This window comes from Microcaecilia unicolor, chromosome 6 (genome assembly GCF_901765095.1).
Source record: "Microcaecilia unicolor chromosome 6, aMicUni1.1, whole genome shotgun sequence".
NCBI lineage: Eukaryota > Metazoa > Chordata > Amphibia > Gymnophiona > Siphonopidae > Microcaecilia > Microcaecilia unicolor.
Genome location: NC_044036.1, coordinates 91,022,682 through 91,049,764, shown reverse-complemented (window position 1 = coordinate 91,049,764; position 27,083 = coordinate 91,022,682). Strand labels below are relative to the sequence as shown.

The 27,083-nt window shown below is 41.9% G+C and overlaps 1 protein-coding gene across 10 annotated transcripts in view; it reads right to left on the bottom strand.

Moving 5' to 3' along the window:
* Positions 1-12,598: 12,598 nt before the first annotated feature.
* Positions 12,599-27,083, bottom strand: part of FAM20B (FAM20B glycosaminoglycan xylosylkinase) — an 89,940-nt gene continuing 75,455 nt past the window's right edge. For 9 of the 10 annotated variants that reach the window (XM_030205424.1, XM_030205421.1, XM_030205429.1 and 6 more), the window contains 2 exons: positions 24,376-24,435; positions 18,023-20,183 (listed from right to left, as the gene is read on the bottom strand). In XM_030205424.1, the coding sequence (XP_030061284.1) occupies positions 19,952-20,183; positions 24,376-24,435 (292 nt within the window). In that variant the 3' untranslated portion in view covers positions 18,023-19,951. Of the gene's footprint in view, positions 12,763-18,022; positions 20,184-24,375; positions 24,436-27,083 lie in introns of those variants that run through there. The other variant, XR_003942390.1, reaches the window with a different exon arrangement.

The window sequence follows — 27,083 nt, the reverse complement described above, 5'->3', positions numbered from 1 at the left end:
GCACAACCCCAGATTATTCATATTCAGATTATTTACATCACTATTCGGCCAAATATGAATAATGTTTTCGGGCCTGAATCAAATCGAATACGAATATTTGGTATAGCCCTATAGCAGAAAACATTCAGCGAGACCTACGTGCAATAATAGGGGAAATGAGGATGAAGACAAAAACTTTTTCATACTGTATTTACTACCAGCTGTAAAAATGTATTTTTGGGAATGTCAACATCATTATCCTGCTCAGGGCAGCTTTCTCCCCTCAGAAGTCATGGCATGCCCCAGGTGGTATATATGAGAAAGTGGAGCCCCTCTGACATGTACCCTCCTTGCTGCTTCAGGTTCCTATCTTTGACTGTCTTATACTACGGTTTACAGAATGTGTTATTGCCAATAGATCTGCACTTGCTGTACCAAACTGTACTAAAACTATCCTGGGACCACAATTCATGTAATTATTCATTTCACCTTGCAGGTGTATAACCCAGGGGAGTAGCCAGACTTTGGCAGGAGGGGGGTCCAGAGCCCGAGGTGAGGGGGCACAATTTAGCCTCCCCCCTCCCCCGCCATTGCTGACGCCACCACCACCAACTTTTCCCCCTCCCCCCGACGACCCTCTGGACCCCCCCCTCCCGCTGCCAACCCGCTGTCGCCTACCTTTGCTGGCGGGGGACCCCAACCCCCACCAGCCAAGGTCCTCTTCTTTCTGCAAAAGGCTTCCTTCTGTTTCTGATGTCCTGCATGTTGTAAGTGCAGGACGTCAGACTCACAGAATGAAACCTTGCAGATCAGCTGATCTGCAAGGCTTCGTTCTGTGAGTCTGACGTCCTGCAAATTGTACGTGCAGGACTTCAGAAACAGAAGGAAGCCTTTTGTGGAAAGAAGAGGATCTCGGCTGGCGGGGATTGGGGTCCCCCGCCAGCAAAGGCAGGCGACGGCGGGAGGGGGGTCCAGGGCCAAATCTATGGGGGCCCAGGCCCCCCAGGCCCCACGTAGCTACGACTGGTATAACTACACTTTCACTTCAAATTCAGGGGTTCTTTTACTAAGGTGTGCTGAAAAATGGGCTGCACTAGTGTAGGTGCATGTTTTGGGCGCAGACAGATCCATTTTTCAGCACGCCTGTAATAAAGGCCTTTTTAAAATTTTTGACAAGAATGGACATGCAACAAAATAAAAATTGGCGCGCGTCCATTTGGGTCTGGGACCTTACCTCCAGCGGTAAGGTCTCTCAAGTTAACCAGGCGGTAATCACCTACACGCCTCAAGTCGGAGTTACCACCTGATTTTCGATGCACGCCAGAAAATAAGATATATTTTCTGGCGCGCATAGTGGACGTGAGTCAAAAATGAAATTACCACAGGGGCCACAAGGTAGCCGGGCGGTAACTCCAAATTGACGCACATTGGGCATGCATAGGTGTCTACGTGGCTTAGTAAAAGGGCCACTCACACTCCTAGTAAAAATGTGAGACCTGTCCTGACAGAATACTCTGGGGTCCCATAGAGTATTCTGCTGGCAATTACACTGAATGCATTCTTTCAACATCTTTTTGAAGAATACCAAGAATAAAGTTACCACTTAAAATTTCCCCTGCAATAGGTATTTGTTGCTAAATCATGGCCATGTTGGGATTTCAGCTTTCTTTTTGAACCGGTTCCACTTTACTGAATATTTAATAACCTGTTTACTTTTTGATTTATGTGTATTTATTGTACAGTTTGCATATTACTAAAATATTCGTTAATACATCAGCCTTTACCTGTATTTACATATACTGTCTTCTGCACCTCTATTCCTTGGTCATTTCCCTTTTCCCCTCTGGTTCTCTTCTTTCTATTTATTACTTCATGATATGCTTGGCATTGGGGAAGAGTTTGTGTTGCTGTTTCTTTGATGACACCTGAATTCGATTATTTCTTTTACACGGTGGGCAGTAAGAACAAATATCCTAGTTCTACTCTGAATCCATTGTTGGTGAGTGTTTCTGAGGACACAGAATCTGTTTAAAGAGCTCAGGGTTAAAGGTTATATTAGGGGTCAGTCAGTTCCATCCATTATATATCCCAAAATTTCTCATATAGAATGTATTGAATGGTAGTTTTACGGAGTGGTTGAAACAGGATGGCTGTATCTTTGCTGCACAGATCTTTCCATCTAGATACATTACTGACATGCACACCCAAGGCTCACAACAATGTCATAAGACATTTACAATAGCTGTGCCAACTGCTGTGTGGGAGGAGAAATTCCTAGCCAGAGCTGGATGAGAGGTGACTGTGCAGGAAGCCATGAGAACAAACCAACAAGGCAGCTTCTTCCTCAGTCTGTGATAGAAGACTTCCTGGCAAAAGGCACAGAGCTAATTTCAAGCTGAATACTTAAAAACATAGTATCCTTATGGTTTTATAAGCTCATTTGCATGGGGGAGGAGTTTGCACTGATCACGATTGTTAAGTAGTGTAATTATTATAATCTCAGAAGAAAGGGCAAAGTTTACATGCCCAAGTCCTGGCTCTTTAATGCATTTGATGCATTAATATAGAGTAGGGGTTCTCAACTCAGTCCTTGGACACACCAAGGAAGTCAAGTTTTCAGGATATCCACAATGAGTATGCACGAGAGAGATCAGCCTGCAGTGGCTCCACTGTATGCAAATCTCTCATGCATATTCATTGTGGATATCCTGAAACCCGACTTCCTTGGTGTGTCTCAAGAACTGGGTTGAGAACCCCTGACCTAGAGGGACCAGATTGCTAACAGTTTAGTGCAAGCACAAAAAAAAAAAAATAGAGAAACATTGGATGTGCAGTAACCACATATTTAAAATTGGGGGACCTATATGTGCACAATGCCTTCTGCTACAGAGACGTCAGCACTGAATTATGGGAACAAATGCTTCTGTTATGTATCAAACTGTTAACTGGGATAACAGGTCTATCTCCTCTCATAGAATGGGAAATAAGTAGTTCCCTATGCAATAATCACAAATAACTCCACTATGGGATCAGGGATTAATTACTGATTTCTCGTTCTCTCATCAGTGGGTTGCAGTCACTCAGGGCCAGATGCATTAAACTTAACGAGCCATTAATGAGCAAGTAGTAAACCATGGCATGCACTAAAGGCTTCTCCGAGCCCTTTTCCAATCACGGTAGCAGCTAACGAAAACGGAATGCAGATGATCCAAAGGCTATTATAATGAGCTGCACTACCATTGCAAGGCTATTATAATGAGATGCACTATGGTTTTCTGATCCGCTTACTGTGAAAAACCTAACGGGAGGTCTACACCTCTCGTTGCGGCAAATTGGAAGAAAAATAATGTCGTCAAGGACGTCCTTTTTGGACATCCTTCACCTGGAAAAAAAAACTCCACTCTTTTTGGACATCCTTCACATAATGAAAACCTGTGCCGCCCAAAAGGAAGACGCCACGCCACTCACCCCCTCCACGGCCTGCTGCAGGAAGGCTCCGATGTGGCTCGATCCTAGCAGGAGAGTGCAGTTGAGGACGTCCATCCAAAAAGTCGTCCTTTTTGGATGCCCCCCCCCCCCCCCCCCCCCGCAATAATAAAAATGGCCTTTTTGGACATCCTTCACTCAGCTGAGAGACCTGGAAGTCTCTGAGCCAATCACAGCGTGTTTTTTTTATTGCAGGGGGGGGGGGGGGGACACACGTCCAAAAAGGACGTGTTTTTGGATGGACGTCCTCAACTGCATTCTCCTGCTAGGATCGAGCCACATCGGAGCCTTCCTGCAGCAGGCCGTGGAGGGGGTAAGCGGTGCGGTGTCTTCCTTTCCCGCACAGGGAGGCGCAGCGACGGCCACAGGCATAGCAAAGGTGCATGGGTGTTAGGCGCTTTTTTACGTATTTGGCATGCGCAGAGCAGCCAGCATAACGCTTGGATGCTCTGCGCATGCTCGACTGGCCGATTGGCTGACTGTTTACCGATGGAATAGAGAATGCAAGTGAGCTACAACGAGCAGCTCATTTGCATTCCCTTTCCTTGATGCATTCCCGTTGCTTACCGATTCGCTAAGGAATCGGTAAGCAACAGGCATTAACGATTGTTTTACTGCATCTTGCCCTCAGACTGCAGCAAGCTTTCCTGGTAGGAGGTGTAGTACCCACATGTGAGCAGAGAACTCCTCAGATACAGTTTATCCAAGGAGACTTTGGAACCCAGGGCAAATTAACTGGAGAGAGAGGGGCCCCATCTCCTCTGTGATTGAAGAGAGTCAGCTACCCACAACAGCTATAGTGTAGCTCCTATCCCAGCCTACATAATCTTCAAGTTCCCATTCTCCCTCCAATTATTTTAGTCACCACTCTATCTCTGCCAACCTCACCTAAACAGAATTGTCACTTTCCTCTCCAGGTCTCCACTCTTTGCCCCACCCCACGCCACCCAGTCCCCATCTCCTCCTTCAAGTCTCTACTCTCCCCACTGAATTCCTGATTCCCCACTCTCCAACTAAGTCACGCTCCTCTCCAGGTCTCCACTCTCTGCCCCCCCCCCACTCCACCCAGTCCCCATCTCCTCCTTCAAGTCTCTACTCTCCCCACTAATTCCTGATTCCCCACTCGCCAACTAATTCAAGTCCAAATCTCCCAAAGATTGCCACAAAAAGCTAGCTCTGGCACAGGTAAAGGCTTAGGTGGGAATTGTTAATGGCACCCTGTACACCCCTCCCCTAATTACTGGTCCATGCTCAAAGCTGGGATAAAGGGGGGGGGGTTGGGCACAGGTAGGCTCTATCTGATCTCCCCTGGATTGCTATGGAAAAGGGTGTCCGTGACTTGTATGTGCTCTTGTTCTTTTGCCTCCCTCCTCAGTGAGCAATGACCCCCTGGCTGGTGCCACTGTAAACCCAGGGACACCATCCTCTTTGCCCTATCCTAAGACTGGGCCTGCTACCACCCCAGTCCCTGAGTTCTCATTCCTCCCCTCCCCCTTCTTAACCCATGCATCCCCACCAGTGCTCAGCCCTCTTGTTCTCTTTCAGGTTTCTTCTATGTCTCAGCAATCCATCCATCTAGTGCATCTCCTCCCCTTTCTGCATAATTCAATGATCAACAGTTTGAACCATGCAGGGTCATTGGATCTGTTGAGTCCAGGAGAGGAGGCATGCTAGCAAATGGAGCTGCAGTTAGATGCATGGACCATTGCCATGTGATTGTCAAGGGAGAAAGAAGCAGGAATTGGACCAGGGCTACCAGAGCAGCTGCAGCATAGGGCTCCACCAAAGAGGGCACAGGCCAATCATCCAGCACAGAATGACATGACATCACCCTAGTCTTGTTTTAAAATTCCCCTCCCCCCACCAAATGATGAAAGATAATTCAATGCTTTAGTGCAATAATGAATGATTTTAACAAAAATACTTACACAGGCAGAATTCAGTACATATAGGCTGAGCAAACTTGGTTATGCATAAACCAGGATTTCTACTCTCAGGTATTTAGAAATTGTAAATTCAAGTGTTTATTTTTCAACTACTCAGGTGTTCTTTTAGAGTACAAAACATCAGTGTTTATCTGTATTTTCATGTCACAGGAGCCATTGCTGGGCACCTTTTCAGATACAATCAAATACACATATATTAATGTAAATGAGGAATTGTCAGCATAGAAAAGGCACAAAAAAACAAGAGTGGAAGATCCAAGACAAACAAGGTGAGGGGTGACAGTACTGTGAGAAGTAAAGTTTTTCGGGTGTTAATAATTGAACAGGTATTATTAGGTACTGATTATTATTATCTGGGTTTATCAGTTAACACCTAAAATGAGAAGCCCTTTATCTTACTTACTTTGATGGCTGTCAAGAAAGCCTTCTGCACTACTCCCGCTGTGTAAAACCTCCCAGCTACTTTCACACGCAGCAATGCTCAGAAGTGCATTGAAATAGGAAGATCTTCACCAGCATAGTTATGACGACATCTAGAGCTGACAGAAGGTACTACAGCATGGTGTGTTTACTACTGTATAATGCACAGAGAGATTCAGCAGAGGAGACAGTTACAATGCAATCACAACTTTGTTCACCAAGATGGCATAGCTATGTCCCCTACATCAGCATAATCCTAGTGAATGAACTGCTTTGCATTGCTAATAATAATAATAATAACATTATTTATTTATTTTTATGTTTTACTAAATTTGGACTAAGTTTTAATAATCTGGGCATTGAACCAGTAGCTTAACAAAATCTTTTGTTCCTCATCAGGACAGACGATAGCCTCCCCACACCGTGAAGATAAAAAATGTAAATGAAAATCCTAAGAGAAAACCAGGCATGAATTAATTAGACAGTGCATTACAAATTGTATCCTCTTCTCCTCCTCACGGTTTTCACCCTTTTATTTCTTGGGTCTCTGCTCCTCCTCTTTTGTTTTTCAGTCTCCTCTGCTTTCCATTCCCAACCCTGCGCTGCCAAATTATAGGGTGCAGTTCTAGTATGTCTGTTGATTACTTTGGTCTTTAAGTTAAATAATTTTGTGTGCATGCAGTTGAGAATGGCAGCAGAAAGGGGCCCAGGAAGTACGAACAGGCCAAACTGGAGCTCTACATTTAATACGTAGAGCACCAGTTTGGCCTGTATGTACTTCCTGGGCAGATTTTAAAGTAAGGCATGACAATGCACCATCAAATGTCACACCCAATTAAAATGTGTATTTTCCTCATAATGTACAGATAGAATCTATACTGAAGTTCTACAAAATGATAAAAACATTTTTTTAGATTGCATTTAATGTATGCTATTTCCTTCCACAAGACACCATAACTTCAATTCAAGTAGAAGGTATTACTTTTAAAATGAGGTATATTCTGGAGCTATGTGACTCAGCTTCTGCACCCTGAAACAGCAGTCAGAGTCCATGGGGAGGGAGAGTCTCAGTTATCACTCAGATACAATTCCTGGCCAGGATCAAACATGCATTTGTACTGGATTTTGGAGGGAACTGCTCCTAGCCAAGGTCTTTCATGTAATGGTTGGAGTTGGTGGATGGTTATGAAATAAGGGAAAAAAATCCAGATAATTGTAAAGGAAGGCTCATGCCAAAAGAACCCAGTACATGCCAATTCTGTTTAAGCTTGAAGCCCAAAGCAGGAACAGAAAAAAATGCTAGGCCAAAATTTTTCAAAGTTACACTATTTTCTTTCAACCATGCTTGAAAGAGTCATATGTTATCTCAAGCAGGAAACATCAACAAATGAGGTTGAGATCCAAGATGGCATCTACTTGAGCAGACATGCATTTAGCTCTCCCTTACCTCCATTGTAGTTTGCTCACAGAGATTCGCGGACCGGAATGGGAAAGCGAAAGGGCAAAACCAATCTTCCGATCACTGCAGGCAGGGTGGAGCCAGCTCTGTTGAGGCAGATGACTCTGGGAGAAATGGGACTCCTAACACCGGGAGCTGGCGGACTCGCTACGAGTGGTCCGGGTAATCTTATTGACCAAAGCGCAGAGGGAGCTTCATTGAGTCCTCCCTTTTAACCTGTACCTCCGCGACCAGGAGAGAGAAGGGGGGCAGCGGTGGAACAGAGCACAGAGTCCGGAAGTCGGTCCCCTGCACTAGTTTGTGGAGACCCCGCGGCTTCCTCAACGCCAGACGGAACACCGATACAGACGAGTATTTCGCCTGGAATGAATCTGAGCATATCTCAAATGGTGTCGGGAGAATTGAAGAGACCTTCAGCTATCACCCTTGAAGTAGTATGGGAAGCGATGCAAGGCCTAAACTCCAGCATACAACAGATTGCCCGAATGCTAACGGGAGAACTGGCAGAAGTAAAGCAAACTCAGACAAGTATTTCCACTAAAATTGTAGAGCATAAAACTAAAATGGATGCCTTGGATACTGATCTTAAAACGGTGAAAGTCTCAACAGAAGTTTTGATGAAAAATGTTAATTTCCAGCAACGTAAAATAGATTTTCTTGAAAATCAGCTTAGGATTAATAACTTACGTTTTTTAAATTTTCCAAAATCCCCACTTATCCCAGCACTAGAAATGTTGAGAAAGTATGTTAAAGAGATACTTGGGATCCCCTTTGAGGGATTCCCGCCTATTATTACAGCGCAATATATTTCTGGTGCGGGAAGGGGTGATATTCCTCAGAATCTTCAAGTAGCTGGGAACCTGACTGATTTCTTAGAAAGTTCTATTGAGAAAGTAACTGAGAGAACTACATTGATTGTTACATTTGCTCTACAAACTGATCGTAATAATATACTGAGACTTTACTTTCACCATATGAACTCCACCTTTTTGGGTTCAAAAATTCAGATTTTTCCGGACTTTTCCAAGGACACCCAGAGAAGAAGAAAAGCATTTTTGTTATTAAAAGAAAGAGTTTTGCATATAGGAGGAACTTTTCAACTGAGGTTTCCCTGTAAATGTCTTATCTCTATTAATCTACATCATATATTTTTTTGACCCAAAAATGTTGCAAGATTTTATTTCCTCTAAAGAATAATGTTGTAATAGGCATTGTATTGTGGCGTTACTCGGCTGCGATTTTTCATCATCTCTCTCTGCTCATAAGAATTGTTTATGTCTCTTGATTTGATAATTTTATTTCCTAGATCTTGGATCCACTTTTGTGGTCGATATAATGTATAATTGTTTGTTTGATTGACTGATATTTGGTATCTTTGTCTAGATCTGGTTTATGTTGTATTTGCATAAATGTAAATTTCAATAAAGTATAAATACTAAAATAAAAAAAACAAACAAAAAAAAAGAAATGAGGTCCTATGCCAGTGGTTCCCAAACCTGGTCCTGGAAGCATCCCAGCCAGTCGAGTATTCAAGATACCCACAATGAATATTCATGAGAGATTTACATGCAGTGGGTTATTCATTGTGGGTATTCTGAATACTTGACTGGCTGGGATACTTCCAGGACCAGGTTTGGGAACCACTGTCCTATGCAAACTGAATCCAACAGAGAGTAGATATTACAATTAATTTTAGGGCCGCAATGGAAAGAAGTTAGGCTATGGCCAGGGAGGAGATGTAGATTCACAAAGAAGGGGGGGGGGGGGGAGAGAAAGACAGAAAAGAACTATATTTCTAATACTGTGTCATGTTAAACCACGAGATTTGTTTGTCATCCCCAAGTTTACTTCATTGATTGTATTTATGCTTATCTTTGTTCATTCTACTATTGTGATGCTGTTCACAAAATGTTAAGCTGTATATCAAGCTGTATTTGTTGTACACCACCTTGGGTGAATCTCTTGGTTAATACATCCCAATAAATAAACTGATGCAGGCTTAGAGGAACGAGGCGCTGCAAGAAGTGAAGAATATGAGGCTGGAAAGAAAGGGAAAGAGGCCTTGTAGGAGAAAGATGTAGCTTTTCTTTCTCCATTTCTTCTCCTTCCTTTCTAAACACGCCCTTGTCCCCCAACTGCCCTCTTTCCTTTTTTCTCTTATTTTATTTACCTATTTTATTTATTAAGACCACTTTAATTGGTCTTCTGGAAATCTGATGTAAAAATGATGTAATAAACAAATATAGGGCAGAAACATGGTACAATATTAAACAAGGGCAGAAAAAGAAAAATAAATCCTGCCCATTTAGCCTGCCTAGTTGAGATTTGTCCATGTCAAGCCATGGTGCAAATAAATGCTCAGCTGAAGCAACCCATTCCCCCCATACCACTGCCATCCACATCTGCCCCAAGCTGGTCTCAAACCCTGTTGAATTGATGGCCTCTATTATCTCTACTAGACTATGCTAAACCTGATTCTGGAGGCACCCAGCCAGTCAGGTTTTCAGGATATCCACAATGAATATTCGTGAGAGAGATTTGCATGCTGTGTAGGCAATACATGCATCTCTCTCTCATGAATATTCATTGTGGATATCCTGAAAACCTGATTGGCTGGGGTCCACCAGGACCAGGTTTGAGAACCACTGGATTATACCATCTTTAGCTTTGATTCTTACAAGACCACGCTAGCTCTTTTTAATGCACTTCTTAATCTACTTCCTCAGTTGAAATCAGCTTTATAATAATCCACACAGGCATCAAGATAAAGCTGTTATAGAAGCCCTCCTGTGCTCACTGGAGCTAGGTTTTATCCATAGACCTAATCCAGATCAACCAGATCTTCTTGGAAGCTTGTTGCTGTAGTACTTCTGCTGTTTAAAATGTCGTAAACATCTCTTGTGCAGGTAAGTGTATAGTGCTGACTTGGGTGGTATGATAGACAAGAGGAGATAAATGGTTAAAAGGTGATCATTAATCATGAGGAACTATGTGAGAAAGGTTCAGAGAAGAAAAGTGAGAATAGGGCAATGAGAGACACAAGGCAGGGGAAAAGACAGTAAGTTGCAAAACAAGAGACAGTATAGGATCATTTGATAAAAGCTTTACACACAAAAAAAATGGCATTTGTAAAATTGTGCGACTATATACATGTATGGAAAGTATGCTTACTTCTCTGCAATTTGGCATGCAGACATTCCAGGGGGTGCAGTTTGGGTGGAGCACAGGAGGGGACTGTGATGTACACATTTATTTTATATAATCCGCACACACACATTGGCAAGCACATGCTAGTGAGGCTGGATCTGGGAGCTTTAAAAAGGCACAAAAGTGCCTATGTTATCTTTATAAAATACAGCTTTGCAAATAGGTCAAATCTATTATATATTATGGACCTTCAGAGTTAAATTTCTAGATGTTATGATCACATATTTGTAGAGGAACAGTGATTTGAGTACCTCTTACATTGCATATTCTTTATGTTAGTGCTTAGTGTGTTGTCTGATTGACCTTCATAAAATAGGCACTTGTTATAAAAATCCAGCCTCGCCCACAAAATTCTATAAAAATTTGCTAAGTGTGAATGCAATTTAATTGAATAACAAACCCATTAGCACTAATAATCGAGATATTAACTACCAATTATAGGTGCTGATTTAAAATTTATGTACATATTCAAAAGGGGGCAGAGCGTATGGGAGGGTCAGGGGTGTGTGTTCCTTTAATTTATATGCATTGTCAAAGGGGATCTGCACACAATTTAGGCACAGGGATTTACACCAAGGTTTTGCTGGTGTAATTTGTCATGCCTAAATGTAGTCAGCTTAGGGGAGATATGATAGAAGTCTATAAAATGATGAGTGGCATGGCACAGGTAGATATGAATTGCTTGTTTACTGTTTCCTAAAAATACTAGGGGGCACACAATGAAGCTACAAAGTAGTAAATTTAAAACAAATCAGAGAAAATATTTCTTCACTCCACCTGTAATTAAACTCTGGAATTCATTGTCAGAAAATGTGGTAAAAGAAGCTAGCTTAGCAGGATTTAAAAAATGTTTGAATAACTTCCTAAAAGAAAAGCCCATAAACCATTATTAAGATGGACTTGGGGAAAATGCGGTGTTTATGTCTAGGGTAAACAGCATAAAAAGTATTGTACTCTTTTGGGATCTTGTCAGGTACTTGTAACCTGGATTGGCCACTGTTGGAAACAGGATTCTGGGCTTGATGGACCTTCAGTCTCTCCCACTATGGCAATACATATGTACTGGTGCCAAGCACTAGTCTATAAACAGCACCTAAGTGCCATTTATAGATTAGTGCTAAGCATTATTTTTTTTCCATCTCCAATTTTTATTGTACCATTTATAGAATTTAGTCCTAATATGTGGAACATACACAGATAGAAAATGAGGGGGGGGGGGGGGGGAGGAGGAAAACCAAGTAAAGGAACAGAAGTCAAGAAGCATGATGTGAGAAAAAAATGAAAAACACCTTAATTTCAAAAATGATTCAACTATGTAACGCCAGATGGATTTAAATTTCATCTGAACACACGTAAATTGTGTGAATAACGGTGTTGCTGAAAATACCGGTCAGCTACATGAAGGGCACTTTTGGTGATTGAGGGCTGAGCTCCCGATGAAGCATTTGGGAAACAGAAGCTTTCTGTAGAGCATACGCTCCAGCTAACGCTATTGCTCAGATAAGTGCATTTATTACCTTTGTTAAATTGTAGATAATAGAGCATCACACCACTCACAATAGGAGATAGTCATATTATGTTTAAGGCAAGTTTTTTGACTAATGAGGAACCTGTATCATAGTCTCTAATATCAAGTATGTAAGGAGATCTATGACAGTCTGTGATTCACATTACTTATGTAGTGAATAAAGAGTTTCTGAAGTCTTTTCCTCCAAAAAGATAACACTCCGAGAATTCTATCTTGCCAGTGTATACATAGCAGTGAATAACAGTACTGCAATCCTGATGTACTCATGTTAATGTATCTCCAGCTCTTTTAGGAAATGCTACTTTTGACTTTTACTTCAGGATTGGGGTTGTGCTGTAATCTTTTCTCCTTCCGCCTTTACTTTTCAGAGTATTGTAAGTCAAATTTGAGCTGCATCTTCGATTCCTTTCTCCCATATACATCAAGAGTATTGTGTTCCACAGCTAGTTGGCCCAGCCCCTAAGATCTATGAATAAAAGGTTCAAACTTAACAACAGTAGAGTACCCAAAGCATACTACAGCGCTGTAATAATAAGCATTAGCCACCTTTAGGTATTAAAATCTTTATTCACATCTTATTTAAAGTTTTACCATTATTTGTACCCTTCTGAAGACTACTTCCATTAATTATCCAGTTGGCCTGGCTTCTGCGCCTGATTGAAGTTCAGCCAACTCATTCAATCCTTATGCTTCACTCCTGGATGGTGTTTGTTTCAAATATATTTGCAGTGCCTCTTCTACCATAAATCAATGAAGTATAAGTTAATTGCCCTATTTGGTTCAGAATGTACATTTGCCTAGAAGTGTATGCTACAGTTCCACCTCTTACCAGCAGAGAATACAGATTCAGAAATACAAGCCCTGCCCTAAGCAAAGGTATTTTAGCCTAAAGGCCTATTCTCCATCTCCACCTCCCCCCCCCCCCTCCCCTCCCCAATCTTGCCAGGCAGCTTTTCCTAGCAGCTGAGCCTGTTTCAGGGAGCTGTTTTTGTGTGCATCTATGGAAATCTCACACAGACACAACCTGGCCTATCATTCTGACAACGCCACACCAGCCGCACAACTCCATGGTGAATCCATATAAAGTTCCAAGGGTTATATAGGGCACATTAACTGTGAAAACCTATGAGATGCAGCTAAAAGAGCAAAAAAAGGAAGCAGGGCTTGTGGTGGAAGTTATAATAAATACATAAGCAACAGCTGCTGTTCCTGTCAGCTTTCACATTCCCAAACATTTGTACTTTTTTCTTTTTAATTACAACTTATAAACTTCAACAAAATGCATTAGGTTTTAAGAGAAGCAGAGGTAGATAATGTACCAAGAATGTCTAAACCCAAAAGAGTAACAATCCAAAGTTTGGTTGGATTACTGTTAAATGAATTCCATGTAGAAAACAACAATGCTGAATTTGAATAAATATATATACAGAGCTACAACAAAAAGAAACTCGTTTTGCCACAGTGAATGCATGGGTTCTACTGCCATATTTCAAGCTACTTTTGAGTCACTCACTCTGCTGGGCCCTTGGAAGAACATCTGTCTTATAAGTCCCACAATGATTTGGCAAAAAGCAAATCATGAAAAAATTCAAAAACACTTCCACCATGTTTTCTTTGGACAGTGAGAGACAAAAGGAAACCCTCCACAAGTTTGGTAGGGGTCTACTGCAAACCAGCAATGATAAGGCAGAGCTGGCCTTTCTGGTAGTGTTCATAACACCAAATGTACAGTTTTTGTACATAAATATCTCATTCAACAGAGGGGAAAAAAAACCCCTAAAAACCCACATGGTATCTGTCAGAACTTTTCTGATATTGAATAACACAAGCTAATCAGTCATCACTGGTCAAAAAAAACCTCCAAATTTTCCAATATCTCTCTTATTAATATGATTACTTTATTTTCTAAATACTGTAAGGCCCAAAAGTCCATAAGATATCTAAATGCTTAAAGCAGAAGCATTTCCCGAACAGGCACACGGCTCAAGCTTAAGTCCCATTAAACTCCAAAAGTGAGAGATGCCTTGCTTTTGAGAGGTTCTGGAAAACAAGACGAAGTCATGGATGCCAGCTTAGAAAATCAAAATGGCTGCATAGTGTGGTTTCAAGAGCAGAGCTTTGACAGAGAGGTTGCACAGTTATCCCTTGAAAAAGCCAACCGGTGAAACGGGACCACATTGGGAAAAGCAAGATAAGCGTGCCTCAGTATCTTTTTATGCTCCTGCTTTAATATGTCAGACTTTGAAGGCCATTACAGTATATAGTAAATAAAGTAATCATATTAATATCAGAGAGGAATGTTAAATTTTTAAAAAGAAGGAATAAAATATGGAATGAGGTGTCATATACTATAGTTAGGATCCACATTTGGTATTATGAATAATTTCATGGTTTGAGTAGCAGTTTTATAGTTACCTTTTAACAAGGGAAGATATTCATACACTGGATCAAAACACAGGGGGGAAAAAAAAAAAAAAGATGTCTCCTATATGAATTTTTTCTTTTATAGTTTAACTTGCCTCGAGCTGTTTCGTGAGGCGTGTCCTCAAATACATTTTTTCCTGGGTTTTGATCCAGAGTCTGAGATTATTATAGGATATACAAACATACACAAAACAAAGGTTAATATTTAAAAGCATGGCATCTAATTCTGCATTTGCACGGGCTTGCTCTAGGTTGTATAGGAGCCAGCTCTGTGGGTGCTTCAGCAGACTCCTTGATCGTTTCCAGGGAGGGGTAATTCCCATTGGGTTTAGCACCCTCACTCATTGTTGGATGCTATGCTGGGTTGGGAGATGATCATGATTGTTGATAACATTATTGGGGGGGGGGAGCTGAAAGTTAACTGGGGAAGCAAAAGGCTTAAGGCTCTCCTAGGGCACCAAATACCCTTGCATTAGCCCTGTAACGTGGCAAACCTTCTGAACAATGAAGCTGCAGCAGAACATCCCAAGATACTGTACCTCTCTCTCAAATTCCAGGTGATCCCTGGAGTAGCTGTAGTATACAAAGCATATCCTTCCTTTTGGCAAAGAGTGAACTCCACTAAACAGTGCCATGTGAAGCAAAATAAAACCAAACAAGATGTGTAATATAAACCCTGCACTTTAATTAGTCAGCTGGGTAAAAGCTTCTTGTGCTATGCAACAGTGAGCCACCCCAATATCCTTTGAAGAGATCCAGCTCCAGGATGGACTATTTGGTTTTGACTTAAGCAGCCCTGATCCCACTGGTAATCTGACTACAAAGTACCACAGGGTCAGTGCTCTTATTCTAAGAAATGATTCCCTTTTGGTTCCTGAATTATGAGATTACCATCTGAAAAATATGCAACACTAAAATATGCACATAATAGCACTTGATATCTCACCTTACATCACACTGTATAATAAATCCAGTCTCTTACTTCAGGAGTACTTATACAAATCACAGGGTTTAAAATGAAGGTGTGGGTTGTTAGAGCAGGGGCTGAGAATCAGGGAAATCAAGTTCAAGTCTCATTTCTCCCACAGACACTTTTTATAACTTTGGTTGAATCACCCTGAGGACTATTTTCTACACAGCGTAACATGCTGTGACAAATTTAGAGGCTCAAAATATATTTAAAACCTTTCATTCTCTTTCCCCACTGCAGATTTCTCTTCTCAGGACTCCCACCTCTCCAGAGGGTCCACTAAAGCTAAGTAGTTCTGTCCTTGCTGCAAACTAACCCCTCCCCCCATACCCCAAAAATTTCCATTCCACATTCATATCCAGTGGATCTTCTAGGTCCTGATTTGGGCAGGTGAGGGACAAAAAGGGAGACTCATATCTGCCAGTGTCATTCTTAACATTTTGGTGCCAGTAGGACTGGAGTGATTGGGGATTGCTGCTGTGTAAATCAGAACTTGGAAGGATTCATCAGGTAAGGGAAAGGTGTGTGGGAGAGCATCTGTACTTAGGGTAGTTTGTATTTGTGGGGAATGGGGTGTAACAAAACTATGTAAGCCACACTGAGCCTGCAAACAGGTGGGATAATGTGGGATACAAATGTAATAAATAATAACTTTGGGATAGCTGTTGCCTTAAAGACTACAGGCTGGTTATTCAGTTCTGATTTTGGTAACATATACATACTAGTAAAAAAGGCCTGTTTCTGTAGGCAAGGAAACGGGCCTTAGGCAGGCAATTCCCCCCCCCCCCCCCCGGCCCCCTCGAACCCCCCCTTCCACGAACCTGTCATTCCCCCCCGTGCCAGCGAAAACTGCCGCCACCGCCGCCGTTGTTGTGCTACCTTCCCTTAGGTTCTTCAATCATCTTCTTAGAAAGTTTAACTCCGTGCGTCTGACGTCAGGGAAGGTAGCACAACAACGGCGGTGGCGGCAGTTTTCGGCGTTCCGAGGGGGGGGGGGGTCGACAGGTTCGCAGGAGGGGGTGGGTTTCGAGGGGGCCATAGCGCGGGGGGGGGGGGGGGGTGACAGCTGATTCCGAGGCAGTAGGAGGAGTAGGGAAACACGCGCACCCCTTGCCTTGGAATCAGCTGTGTTGACATCAGTGACGTCTGTGCGTGTCTGCCTCGCAGACCACTTGCAGCCAGGGAGCCACGGTCCCAAGCATAGAACGTTGGAGGTGAGAATTATTATATAGGATTCCCAGCTGCAATATGAGAACAGCAGATCACACAAGGCAATGCTTTATTGATGTGAGATATTACACCCAACACTGGCTGTGGTTTGCCCACACAAGGGCTGCGTCAGGGGCGATGCTAAGCAGGCAGTGTGTATATGAAACTTCACTTCCTTGCTTTAAAACAACATATGCCAAACGATGGTACTCACACACTTATACCAGGGGTGTAGCCAGACTTCGGCGGGAGGGGGGGGGGCTCCAGAGCCCGAGGTGAGGGGGTACATTTTAGCCCCCCCCCCCCGTCCCTTTTGACCCCCCCTCCCACCAACCCTCCCCTGCCAGGTACCTTTGCTGACAGGGGCCCCCAACCCCCACCAGCCGAAGTCCCCTTCAGCGCTGGTCTCAGAGTCCGGCGCGTTCACTGATCTGGATTCTGTTTCTGAGAGTCCTGGAACGTGCAGGACATCAGGACTCACAGAAACAAAATCCAGATCAGCAATGCACTGGAGACTGGCGCTGAAGAGGACTTCGGCTGGCGGGGGTTGGGGACCCCCGCCAGCAAAGGTACCTGACGGCGGCGGGGGGAGAGGCCAAATGTGGCTGGGGAGGGGCAGCGGCGGCGGCAGGGTGAAAGTAGGGGGCCAGGGCTAAATCTGTGGGGGCCCATGCCCCCCACCTAGCTACACCCCTGACATACACACTGCCTGGTTACCATAGACCCTGACGCAGCCCTTGTGTGGATGAAACATGGCCAGTGTCGAGTGCCTTGTGTACTTTTATACCTCACATGAATAAAGCACTTCCTTGTGTGATCTGCTCTTTTCATATTGTCATTTTGGATCTTGTGGATCGCTTGCCCTGTTGGTTCCTTGGTTATTCCCAGCTGCAGGCATGTACATTACTAAAGAGAGAAAGGAATGAACTAAGGTTTAAATCACCTTTTAAAAACACAATTTAGTAAACAGGCTTCCATCTCCTGTTGCCTCAGGTATGTAGTTAGTTTGTATGGTCTTAGGGGTAGAGAATGTACCCAATTCCTTCTTGCTACTGTACAGAGCTGCATGCATGCATTCATTAGAGCCATAAATATAACTATCATTAAAATCACAGCCTTAAGTGTCCAAGTAGTTGCAACTAAGATTAGGAACAGACCCCAGAGGCCTCCATGCACTATGAAATCTGGTCTCACTGCCAGGACATCACATTTCTAGAAAAGTGATAAGGGCCCAAGAAACACAGAGGAGGGTATCAGCAGCAAGGGTGAATCATGATCTACTGTGAAGGAGGAGTGGCCTAATGGTTAGTGTAGCTCCTTGTGACCTTGGGCAAGTCACTTAACCCTCCATTGCCCCAGGTACAAAAACTGTGAACCCTCTAAGGACAGAGATAAGTACCTGCATATAATGTGTACAGTGCTGCGTACATCTAGTAGCACTATAAAAATGATTAGTAGTAGTTAGTAGTACTGATGTATACGAAAACCAGGACCAGCTGCAGAAACAGTCAAGGGAATTATGTTTGATGGCCAAACAGCAGAGAAAGAGGATGTGTGAGTGTCTCTGTGGAATCCTGGAAAACACTTCTCAGAAATGAGTGGCCATGGAAACCAAAAAGGGAGCGATGAAATGGATGATTTTATGGACAAGCGGGCTCTCAATGTTGCCAATTTGTGGCTTTCTGGATTTAGTGCATCAAGACATCAATATTTAACTATGTAGATGTGGACTAAAATCAAAGCCAATTTTGAAGAATTTTGCATGTGATTAATGGGCTAGTCCCACTGGCCACATGGACAACTGGGCCAACACCTCAGGTGTGAAAAATGGGTTAAGCCCACTTATCCATAAGACCATCCAACTAGAGTGGGGAAAGGGAGCATAAATGAGCAGCTCCATTCAGTCTTTTAAGCTTTGCCAAAATGTGTCAGGTCTTCGCTATTCTTATTTTTCCACATAAGATAGCACACCAGCACTCCTACATTCATGCAGATGCTCTTGTAAACAATAAGAAGTGTAGCAGGGATACCAATGGACCAGGGCTCTTTCCCACTACTCTATACTTCTTCCCAACTTACCTAGTTCAGCCACTACAGTGACAGTCCTCAGCTGGAGACCCTGCTATCATGTGCAATGCATGGGCACCTCTTTCCCTACGGGAAAATGTCAGTACTGTTACTAGACCACTGGCAGATCCCACAAACTTACTTTTCTGTCTAATTTCCAGGACCAAGACAGGGTGTTTTGGTACTATACTTTCACAAATCTATTTTAATTGTATCTAAGAGGGAAAACATATCAATAAGTTGTTTAAAAACTTTCTTCTACTCCAACACAGTAACACTCTGCTGTCATCATGCCCAGATAAATCTCTTTCCCTAGTGGTTGATCAGTCAGCAGTTTTGTAAATAATTATTGCAAAGAGGTGTGTTACTGTAGTGGCACACCTGTGATTCTCTAAATCAAACCATGTCCTTCTGTCTCCCTTATTATAATCATTTTAATCTGACTGCATTCCTAGGTACATTACTATCCAAATCAAAAGTGGTAGAAAATGTTGAAGGACTTACTAAATCTATGCACAAAGCTGAGGTCATTTAGTACAGATCACGGTGCTAGCGGCTAATTTAGGGACTTTCCTCTGGCCTTGAGGAACCTCTATGGGCATGATTCCTGCGTGTCTCAGGACTCAGACAATTACCTGTTCTATCATTTGCTGCCAAGAGATACTTTGGGTAGATTCTGTATTACATTAGTGAACTGGTCAGAAAATTTCCACTAAGTTAGATAATAAAAAGAAAAGGCCAGGAACTGAAAAATGGCTTCCTGGATGGACTCGTTTCTACCTTCTATCTACATGAAAGGCTTCTGGCACCTGTTAAACCTCCCCCACCCCCACAAGCAGATTTTTCTCTTCAAGGTGCTCACTGGAGAAGTTACTTTATTTTTCTGCATCTCTCCTTTAAAAGAGGAAAAGGCTCCTTTCCAGATCAGAACTTCTGCTATAAAAACACCCAGACTGGTATAAAAGAGATGACAGGAGCAGCACTGGACTGAGAGCAGCAATTTCTCCTGTTGAACAGGCCAAATATTGGTGACCGGTTCTGGCAATCATTTCTGCCCTGCACAGAGGGGATACCAGCAGCTTTTTCAGTCCCAACTCTTTTCTACTTACTGAGGAAAAAATTCCATCCAAAGATCAACTGACCGGTCTCAACTGAGGACATTTTCCATTTCTGGTCTTCTTTTCACTTTCAGTCTAAGAGAAGATTGTGCTGTTTGCTGCAGCTGGTAAAAACTTGGCCTTTAACAGTCTGTTAAATTACATGTGGGTGAGTGTCATTCTATCCTCCACCAGCACCACATCTGGTCCAAACTGCTCTGTGCACTGCCTCACTGTGGCTAGGATGCCAAGCAGCCGCCGGTCAATGGCCTCCAAGTGAGCCTCAGACAGCACTGGTACAATAGGTTCATGAGCCATAGCTGTCTTCAGCACAGATTTTAATGTTCTACTTTTCAGGTGGTTCAACCGGTTCCACGTAGACACTCTAATACTGGAAGAGAGCAAATTACATTTCAATATGAGCACAGCTAGCATTGTATGCAAATTTACAAACTTTGCAGACAGGGCTTCATGTCCTATTAAGGAAGGAGTTTAATGGCATTAACAATGTGGTTTTTTAGCTTCACACCATAATCACAGAGACAGTGTAAATACTTAGAAGAAACTAGAACTACTCGGTTTATAATGAGGCAGTACAGTTTAGAACAGAGGCAGCTAAGTTTTCAGGATACCCCTAATGAATATGCCTCAACAGAATACAAATCATTTCATACTTACTCATTAGGGATATCCTTGGGCCCTCCAAGGACCAGGGTTCAATCACTTTTTATGTAGCCAAGTCATAAAAATTCTCTTTAAGCACACAAACAGAAAGTACACTATGGTATCTATTCCAGTGGAAGCTGTTTGCATGTTCCTGAGTTAGGACCATAGATTTATGAACCATGGTTGTCTTCCAAGCTGCTTTTACTCTTTCACAAATCCTTTCTTGGCTATACGGACAAAATTCTCAGCAATTAAGTTTTATATGGAGAGCCAAGAAAAACAGGACAAATTTACACTGGCTAGGATCTTGGAGGGAAGAGAACATACCCAATTATATTTCTGTATAAGCAAGGCCCCAGTCTCATAAGATTCTGTGGTAAGGGCCCAAACATCAGCCACAGGAGATTGAGGGCTGGGGTGTTAGTAATGGTGCCCATGGCTGTCCCGTTTCTCTCTCAATCTTTAATCCCACACAACCCTTGCTTTTGAGTACAGTAGCACACAGTGCTTTTAAGCTATCCTCCTCTGCTGCCCAGGCTCAGAGTGTCAGATTTTGAACTGCACAACACAAAGTATGACATTGGCTCCAAGCAGCAAAGAGAAGGTTGCAGTCTGAGGTACCCCGATGCCAATGGCTCTCTTTTGAGTTAGTAAAGTTGTAAGTAACTGCCACCTAAACCTAATGATTAATATGGGAAAGAGGGTGTATTCCATAGAGACTGGTGTAAAAACACTGGCTGGAGGAAGGCACAAAGCTCACAGCAGAGCACTGGCTATGCCAAGTCATTTAGTTCCAGATTGTTTAGAAAGCAAGACCAGAGGGGGCTCACAGAAACTCCACTTCCCATATCTTACAACAAAAGCATGACTAGATTAAAAGAAAATTATTATTAAAATTTACTTTGGAGGTTATTTTCCATTCTCTATAAGCACTATGTACTAAGACAGAGCTAAAAATCTAGTGCATTACTTATCATTTCTATAGCGCTACTAGATGTATGCAGCGCTATACACTAAACATGTAAGAAACAGCCACTGCTCGACAGCTTACAATCTAATCAAGACAGACAACAGGACAAATAAAGGATTAGGGAATTACTTATGGTGAGAATGATAAGAACAGACATGGGTACTGAACAAGTAGCATTAGGAGTTAAAAGCAGCCTCAAAAAGGTGGGCTTTTAGCCTAGATTTGAATATGGCCAGAGATAGAGCTTGACATACTACTCAGGAAGTTTGTTCAAGGCATAAGGTGCAGAAAGATAAAAGGAACAGAGTCTGCAGTTGGCAGCAGAAGAGAAGGGTACAGATAGGAGGAGATCTGTCATAAAAAGAAATGTTCACTACTGATATGAGTAATACATGTGCTAAGAACAGTACACAAGTGCAGGAAAAAACAGCATTATGAACAGTGCACTATTAATCCATAGGCCCAGCTCCACCAAGTAAAAGGGCCAAGCTCACCTGAGCAGAACAGCACCTTTTTCTTCAGATTCCCCAAACTCCCCCAAAAAGATCCACTCTCCATCCCCAAGCCTCCCTGACCCTTTCAAAGGCATCCTAGGGTAGAGCCAGCAGGAGGAGAATCTCACTTCCTACCGCACAGTTTCCCAATCCTGTTCTGGGGAACTCATAGTGGTGTTTTCAATATATCCAGAATGAACACACAAGATCAATTTGCATATAAGGAGTCCCCAATGCATGAAACTATTCTTATGTATTTTCACTGTGGATACCCTGAAAACCCGAGGGGCTGAGTGTGTCCCGAGCATTGGGTTGAGAGCCACTGAGCTAAATGTTATGTCCTAGAAGTGTGCGTTTAACTTTTAACTTCTTGAGGCATGCTAATGACCTAATTACTCATTAACTGCTGTTTAAATGTTTAGCATATGCAACAGCAATAGATAATAGTATAGTCCAGTTTCAATTTTCTTAATCTTTAAGTATAGAAGAATCCTTTTTACACAAGCACAGTTTATAACATAGATACTTCAACATCAGAAGTTAATCATATATATTTTTTCAGAACCTCAGTGATGTAAATCGCTATCCTTTAGATAGAATCGATTCTAATAACATCAAACTCTTCACTGGTTCTTTTATTTTTCTTTCTAAGTTTCTAAATTTCGTTTCAACAAATATATATTTTTAGCTATCACTTATCTTTTCAATTTTTCAAGTTTGTCGGACCCAGGGGATCATCTGCCCGACATGCACGTTTCGCCCATAGTGGGCTGTCTCAAGGACATTCCCCTGTAATATAGATCAGAATTGATTAGTAGTCCCCCTGGATATTAGCAGTAAGCCTACATTCAGAGAGTACCCAGAAAAACTAAAAACAAACTCACCCCGTGTTTCTTTTAGCGTCAGCTCAGCAAAAGTTATTAGCCAAGATGGCGCCAGCTGTTTTTAGAGCTAATTAAATAGACGCTACGTTATGACGTTTTGACGTTTATAAGCCCCGCCCCCCAAGGCGTTCCACCGGCAGCAAAAAAACATCATCCAGTAATGCTACCGGAGGGTGGGTCAATTAAGAAACTGTTGAACTATAGAGAGCAATTTAATATCTTTATGCTTCAAACTGTTTCACCTAAGGGTCTGAATGCTGAAATCGAGTGGACATCTCTTATTTGAATTTCACCCGGTCTCCACCGGTAGCATTACTGGATGATGTTTTTTTGCTGCTGGTGGAACGCCTTGGGGGGCGGGGCTTATAAACGTCAAAACGTCATAACGTAGCGTCTATTTAATTAGCTCTAAAAACAGCTGGCGCCATCTTGGCTAATAACATTTGCTGAGCTGACGCTAAAAGAAACACGGGGTGAGTTTGTTTTTAGTTTTTCTGGGTACTCTCTGAATGTAGGCTTACTGCTAATATCCAGGGGGACTACTAATCAATTCTGATCTATATTACAGGGGAATGTCCTTGAGACAGCCCACTATGGGCAAAACATGCATGTCGGGCAGATGATCCCCTGGGTCCGACAAACTTGAAAAATTGAAAAGATAAGTGATAGCTAAAAATATATATTTATTGAAACGAAATTTAGAAACTTAGAAAGAAAAATAAAAGAACCAGTGAAGAGTTTAATGTTATTAGAATCGATTCTATCTAAAGGATAGCGATTTACATCACTGAGGTTCTGAAAAAATATATATGATTAACTTCTGATGTTGAAGTATCTATGTTATAAACTGTGCTTGTGTAAAAAGGATTCTTCTATACTTAAAGATTAAGAAAATTCAAACTGGACTATACTATTATCTATTGCTATTTGTAATTATCCAGTTTTCAAAAAAATTTTCTCTTGCCTGTTGTGGAGTAGCATATGCAACAGACATCTTCAAATTTAACATATCCACACTTGGGCTAACCAGCATACAGTTTTGTTAGACTTGTATGTTGACATGCTAACAGTAGTTAGCATACAGGTTTTACTTAATACATCTTTAGTATTGAGGCCCCTATGTTGGAGACTTAATTTAATTTGGAACTTATTTTTTTTGCTTAACAAAATCAGTTCAAGGTAAAACTACAGAGCCAAATCAGTACGTTATATAACACAACATCATAAAATAAAAAACACTATAAAACTACAAAATACAATAAAAATAATGCTCATAGAACCACACATCCTAGAATCAGAAGCCTGCATCAGTCATTTCCTATAAGGATGCAGCAGGTTCCATGCCAGACCAATAACTGTTAAACCCCCCCCTCCCAACATTATTGAACAGCCAGGTTTTTGAACGCTTACAGAAAGAAAAGTAATTATTTTCTGTCAAGTCAATAGGCATCTTATTCTAAAAGAAAGGAAAGAAAGTTAAGCAAAATTGAAAAATCAGCACAAGCACACACAAAAGCTGCATTTGAACAAGAGAGTCTTTGCTTGACTGATGGCAAAATTAGTACTTACATGCAACACTGATACAGAGGAGCCAGGATGCTCCGCTCATCCAGCGAGGGGTTTCCAAAGCTGAAAAACAAATACAGCCCCTCAACACATCAGTTGCAAAGACTGAACATCATTCAAATCCTTTCACTTTCCAGAAATTCTGATCACATATTTACAATGCTACTTAAACAGGTTTACGGGGTAATGATCTACTGAGGCTGCAACTGCACAGTGCAAGCCAACAATGTGACACCTACATAAGAAGATAAGGTTGTTATACTGGGACAAACAAGGTCCATCAAGCCCAATATCCTGGTTACTGTTGAAAACAATCTAGGTCACGAGTACCTGGCAAGATCCCAAAAGAGTAAAACAGATTTTATGCGGCTTATCCTAGAAATAAGCAGTGGATTTTCCCATCTTAATGGCAGCTTATGAACTTTTCTTTTAGGAAATTATCCAAACATTTTTTTAATCCCTGCTAGCTGCTTTTTGCACACTCTCTGGCAACAAATTGCAGAGTTTAATTACACATTGAGTGAAGAAATATTTTCTCCAATTTCTTTTACATTTACTACTTAGTAACTTCATTGCGTGCCTCCTAGTCCTAGTATATTTTGGAACGCGTAAACATGTCATTCACTCCACTCAGTATTTTATAGACGTCTATCATATCGCCCCCTCAGCCATCTCTTCTCCAAGCTGAAGAGCCCTAGCTGCTTTAGCCTTTCCTCACAGGGAAAGCGTCCAATCCCCTTTATCATTTTCGTTGCCCTTCTCTGTACCTTTTCTAATTCTGCTATATTTTTGAGATGCGGTGACCAGAATTGCATATAGTATTTAAGGTGTGGTCGCACCATGGAGCGATACATTCTCATTTTTGTTTTTCATTCCTTTCCTACTAATTCCCAACCTGTCAGGACACCTAAAATTAACCCAACATGGACATCCAACATACCTTATGACTATGAATATTACTGTATAAAACAAATAACTGTACTGATGAATCTCTAAGGACAAGTAGGATGAGTATATTCTCACATGTTTTTGATGTCTTACCCCAGAGCCTGTGCAAGAACACTTTGTCTTCATTTCTGCAAACTTTTGGAAGAGCTGAACCACACAAGCATGTCTTCTTGTCTGCTGCTGTCACGCGGGACCCTATCAAGTCTTGTTTTTTCCCCCCACTGAGTGGCTCGAATGTACCTTTGGATTCTCCACTCTCTCACTTCAAACAAAGTTCCAAGTTTGTCAAATTTGCTTTGTCCACGATTCTTTGCTTGTGTGTAATTCCTGCTGCAATGCAGGGCCTTTCATCCAGGTAGTTTCCCTTTAGTTAGGTTTTTTTTTACCCAGCACTTTTAAGTTTCCTTCCCTTTTTGCAGCATACTAGGCTCCCTTAGGCCTTGAACACCCTGGTTAGGTAGGTTTTCAAAATCGGGCCATTTGATTTTGCTGTGGCTATTTTTCTGGACATGTCCAATAAAACTGCCAGTGGTTTTAAAAAGCATACCCAGTGCAACAGAACATGTCTACTGCAGACCCTCATAACTGGTGGCTGCAATGCCTGGGACCTGCAAGATTCGTTTTGAAAACTATCTACAGATGTTACGGAGAGGCATCAAAGGTCATGAGAAGCAGCGCAAAAGGATTTTTGGTGCTGAGAAATTTGGTCAATTGACAACAGCATCAGGGACACTGGTCTCCATGGCCATGGGAGCTGCACTGAACTTTGGGGATGTGTCGTCACGGAGACGATCTCAACCTTCCTCGACAAAATACGTTGACAGAAGCCATCAGTTGGGTATCCTTTCTATTTCTTACTTCATATATCGCAAATCAGTACAAAATAGGTATCTAAGCAGTTTACAAAAGATAAAATCTTACAAAATAGGAGATAGGTAGAATTAAAGACTAGGTCGTATAGAGATGAACATAAAAACACCCAGGAGGCACATCATGGCAAAATTACAATATTATTCAATAGGGTTATATGAGGACACACAACGTGAAGAACTGTGATTACCAACTTCATCAGTTCCCAACTTGGAGTAAAGCTTGAGAAAAAATAAATTTCTTAAGGGTTCTATTAAATTTATGAAAAGACAATTCCAATCTAATAGCCAAGGGGAAGTAATTCCATAATTTAGAAGCCACAATACTGAACAGGTAGACCTGATGACATCAGGCCAGATGTGTTTATGAAATGGTATAGTAAGAAGGCATCTCAACAGGCTATAAGGGACAAGAAGGTTAGAAAGAAATAAAGGAAGACCTGAATGGGAGAACTTGATAGATAGTAAGATATTCAAGGGAAATACAAATGGCAATTGGCAGCCAATGCTCTGACAAAAATAACAGGGTAACATGATCAAATTATTATTTGGAAAGAAATAACATAACTGCTATGTTCTGTACAAGTTGCAGTCTTCAAACCTATTTATCTGGAAGGCCAGAGTACAATGAATTACAATAGTCCAACTTAGTAATCACTAGGGCCAAGACAACAATCCTGAGGGAAAGAAGATCTAACATTGGGTGAAGAGAGCAGATCTGTTGTAAAGAAATTTTTACTAACCACAGTAGAGATCTGTCTATGACGAGTGAAAGCATTATCTACAGTGAAACCAAGAATTTTTAGAGAATCCTTGAGAGGGATAGTAATCCCATTAATACTAGGAAAAAGTAGAGTTTGAAGAACATTAGAGAAAGGTGGCGAAAAAGTTACA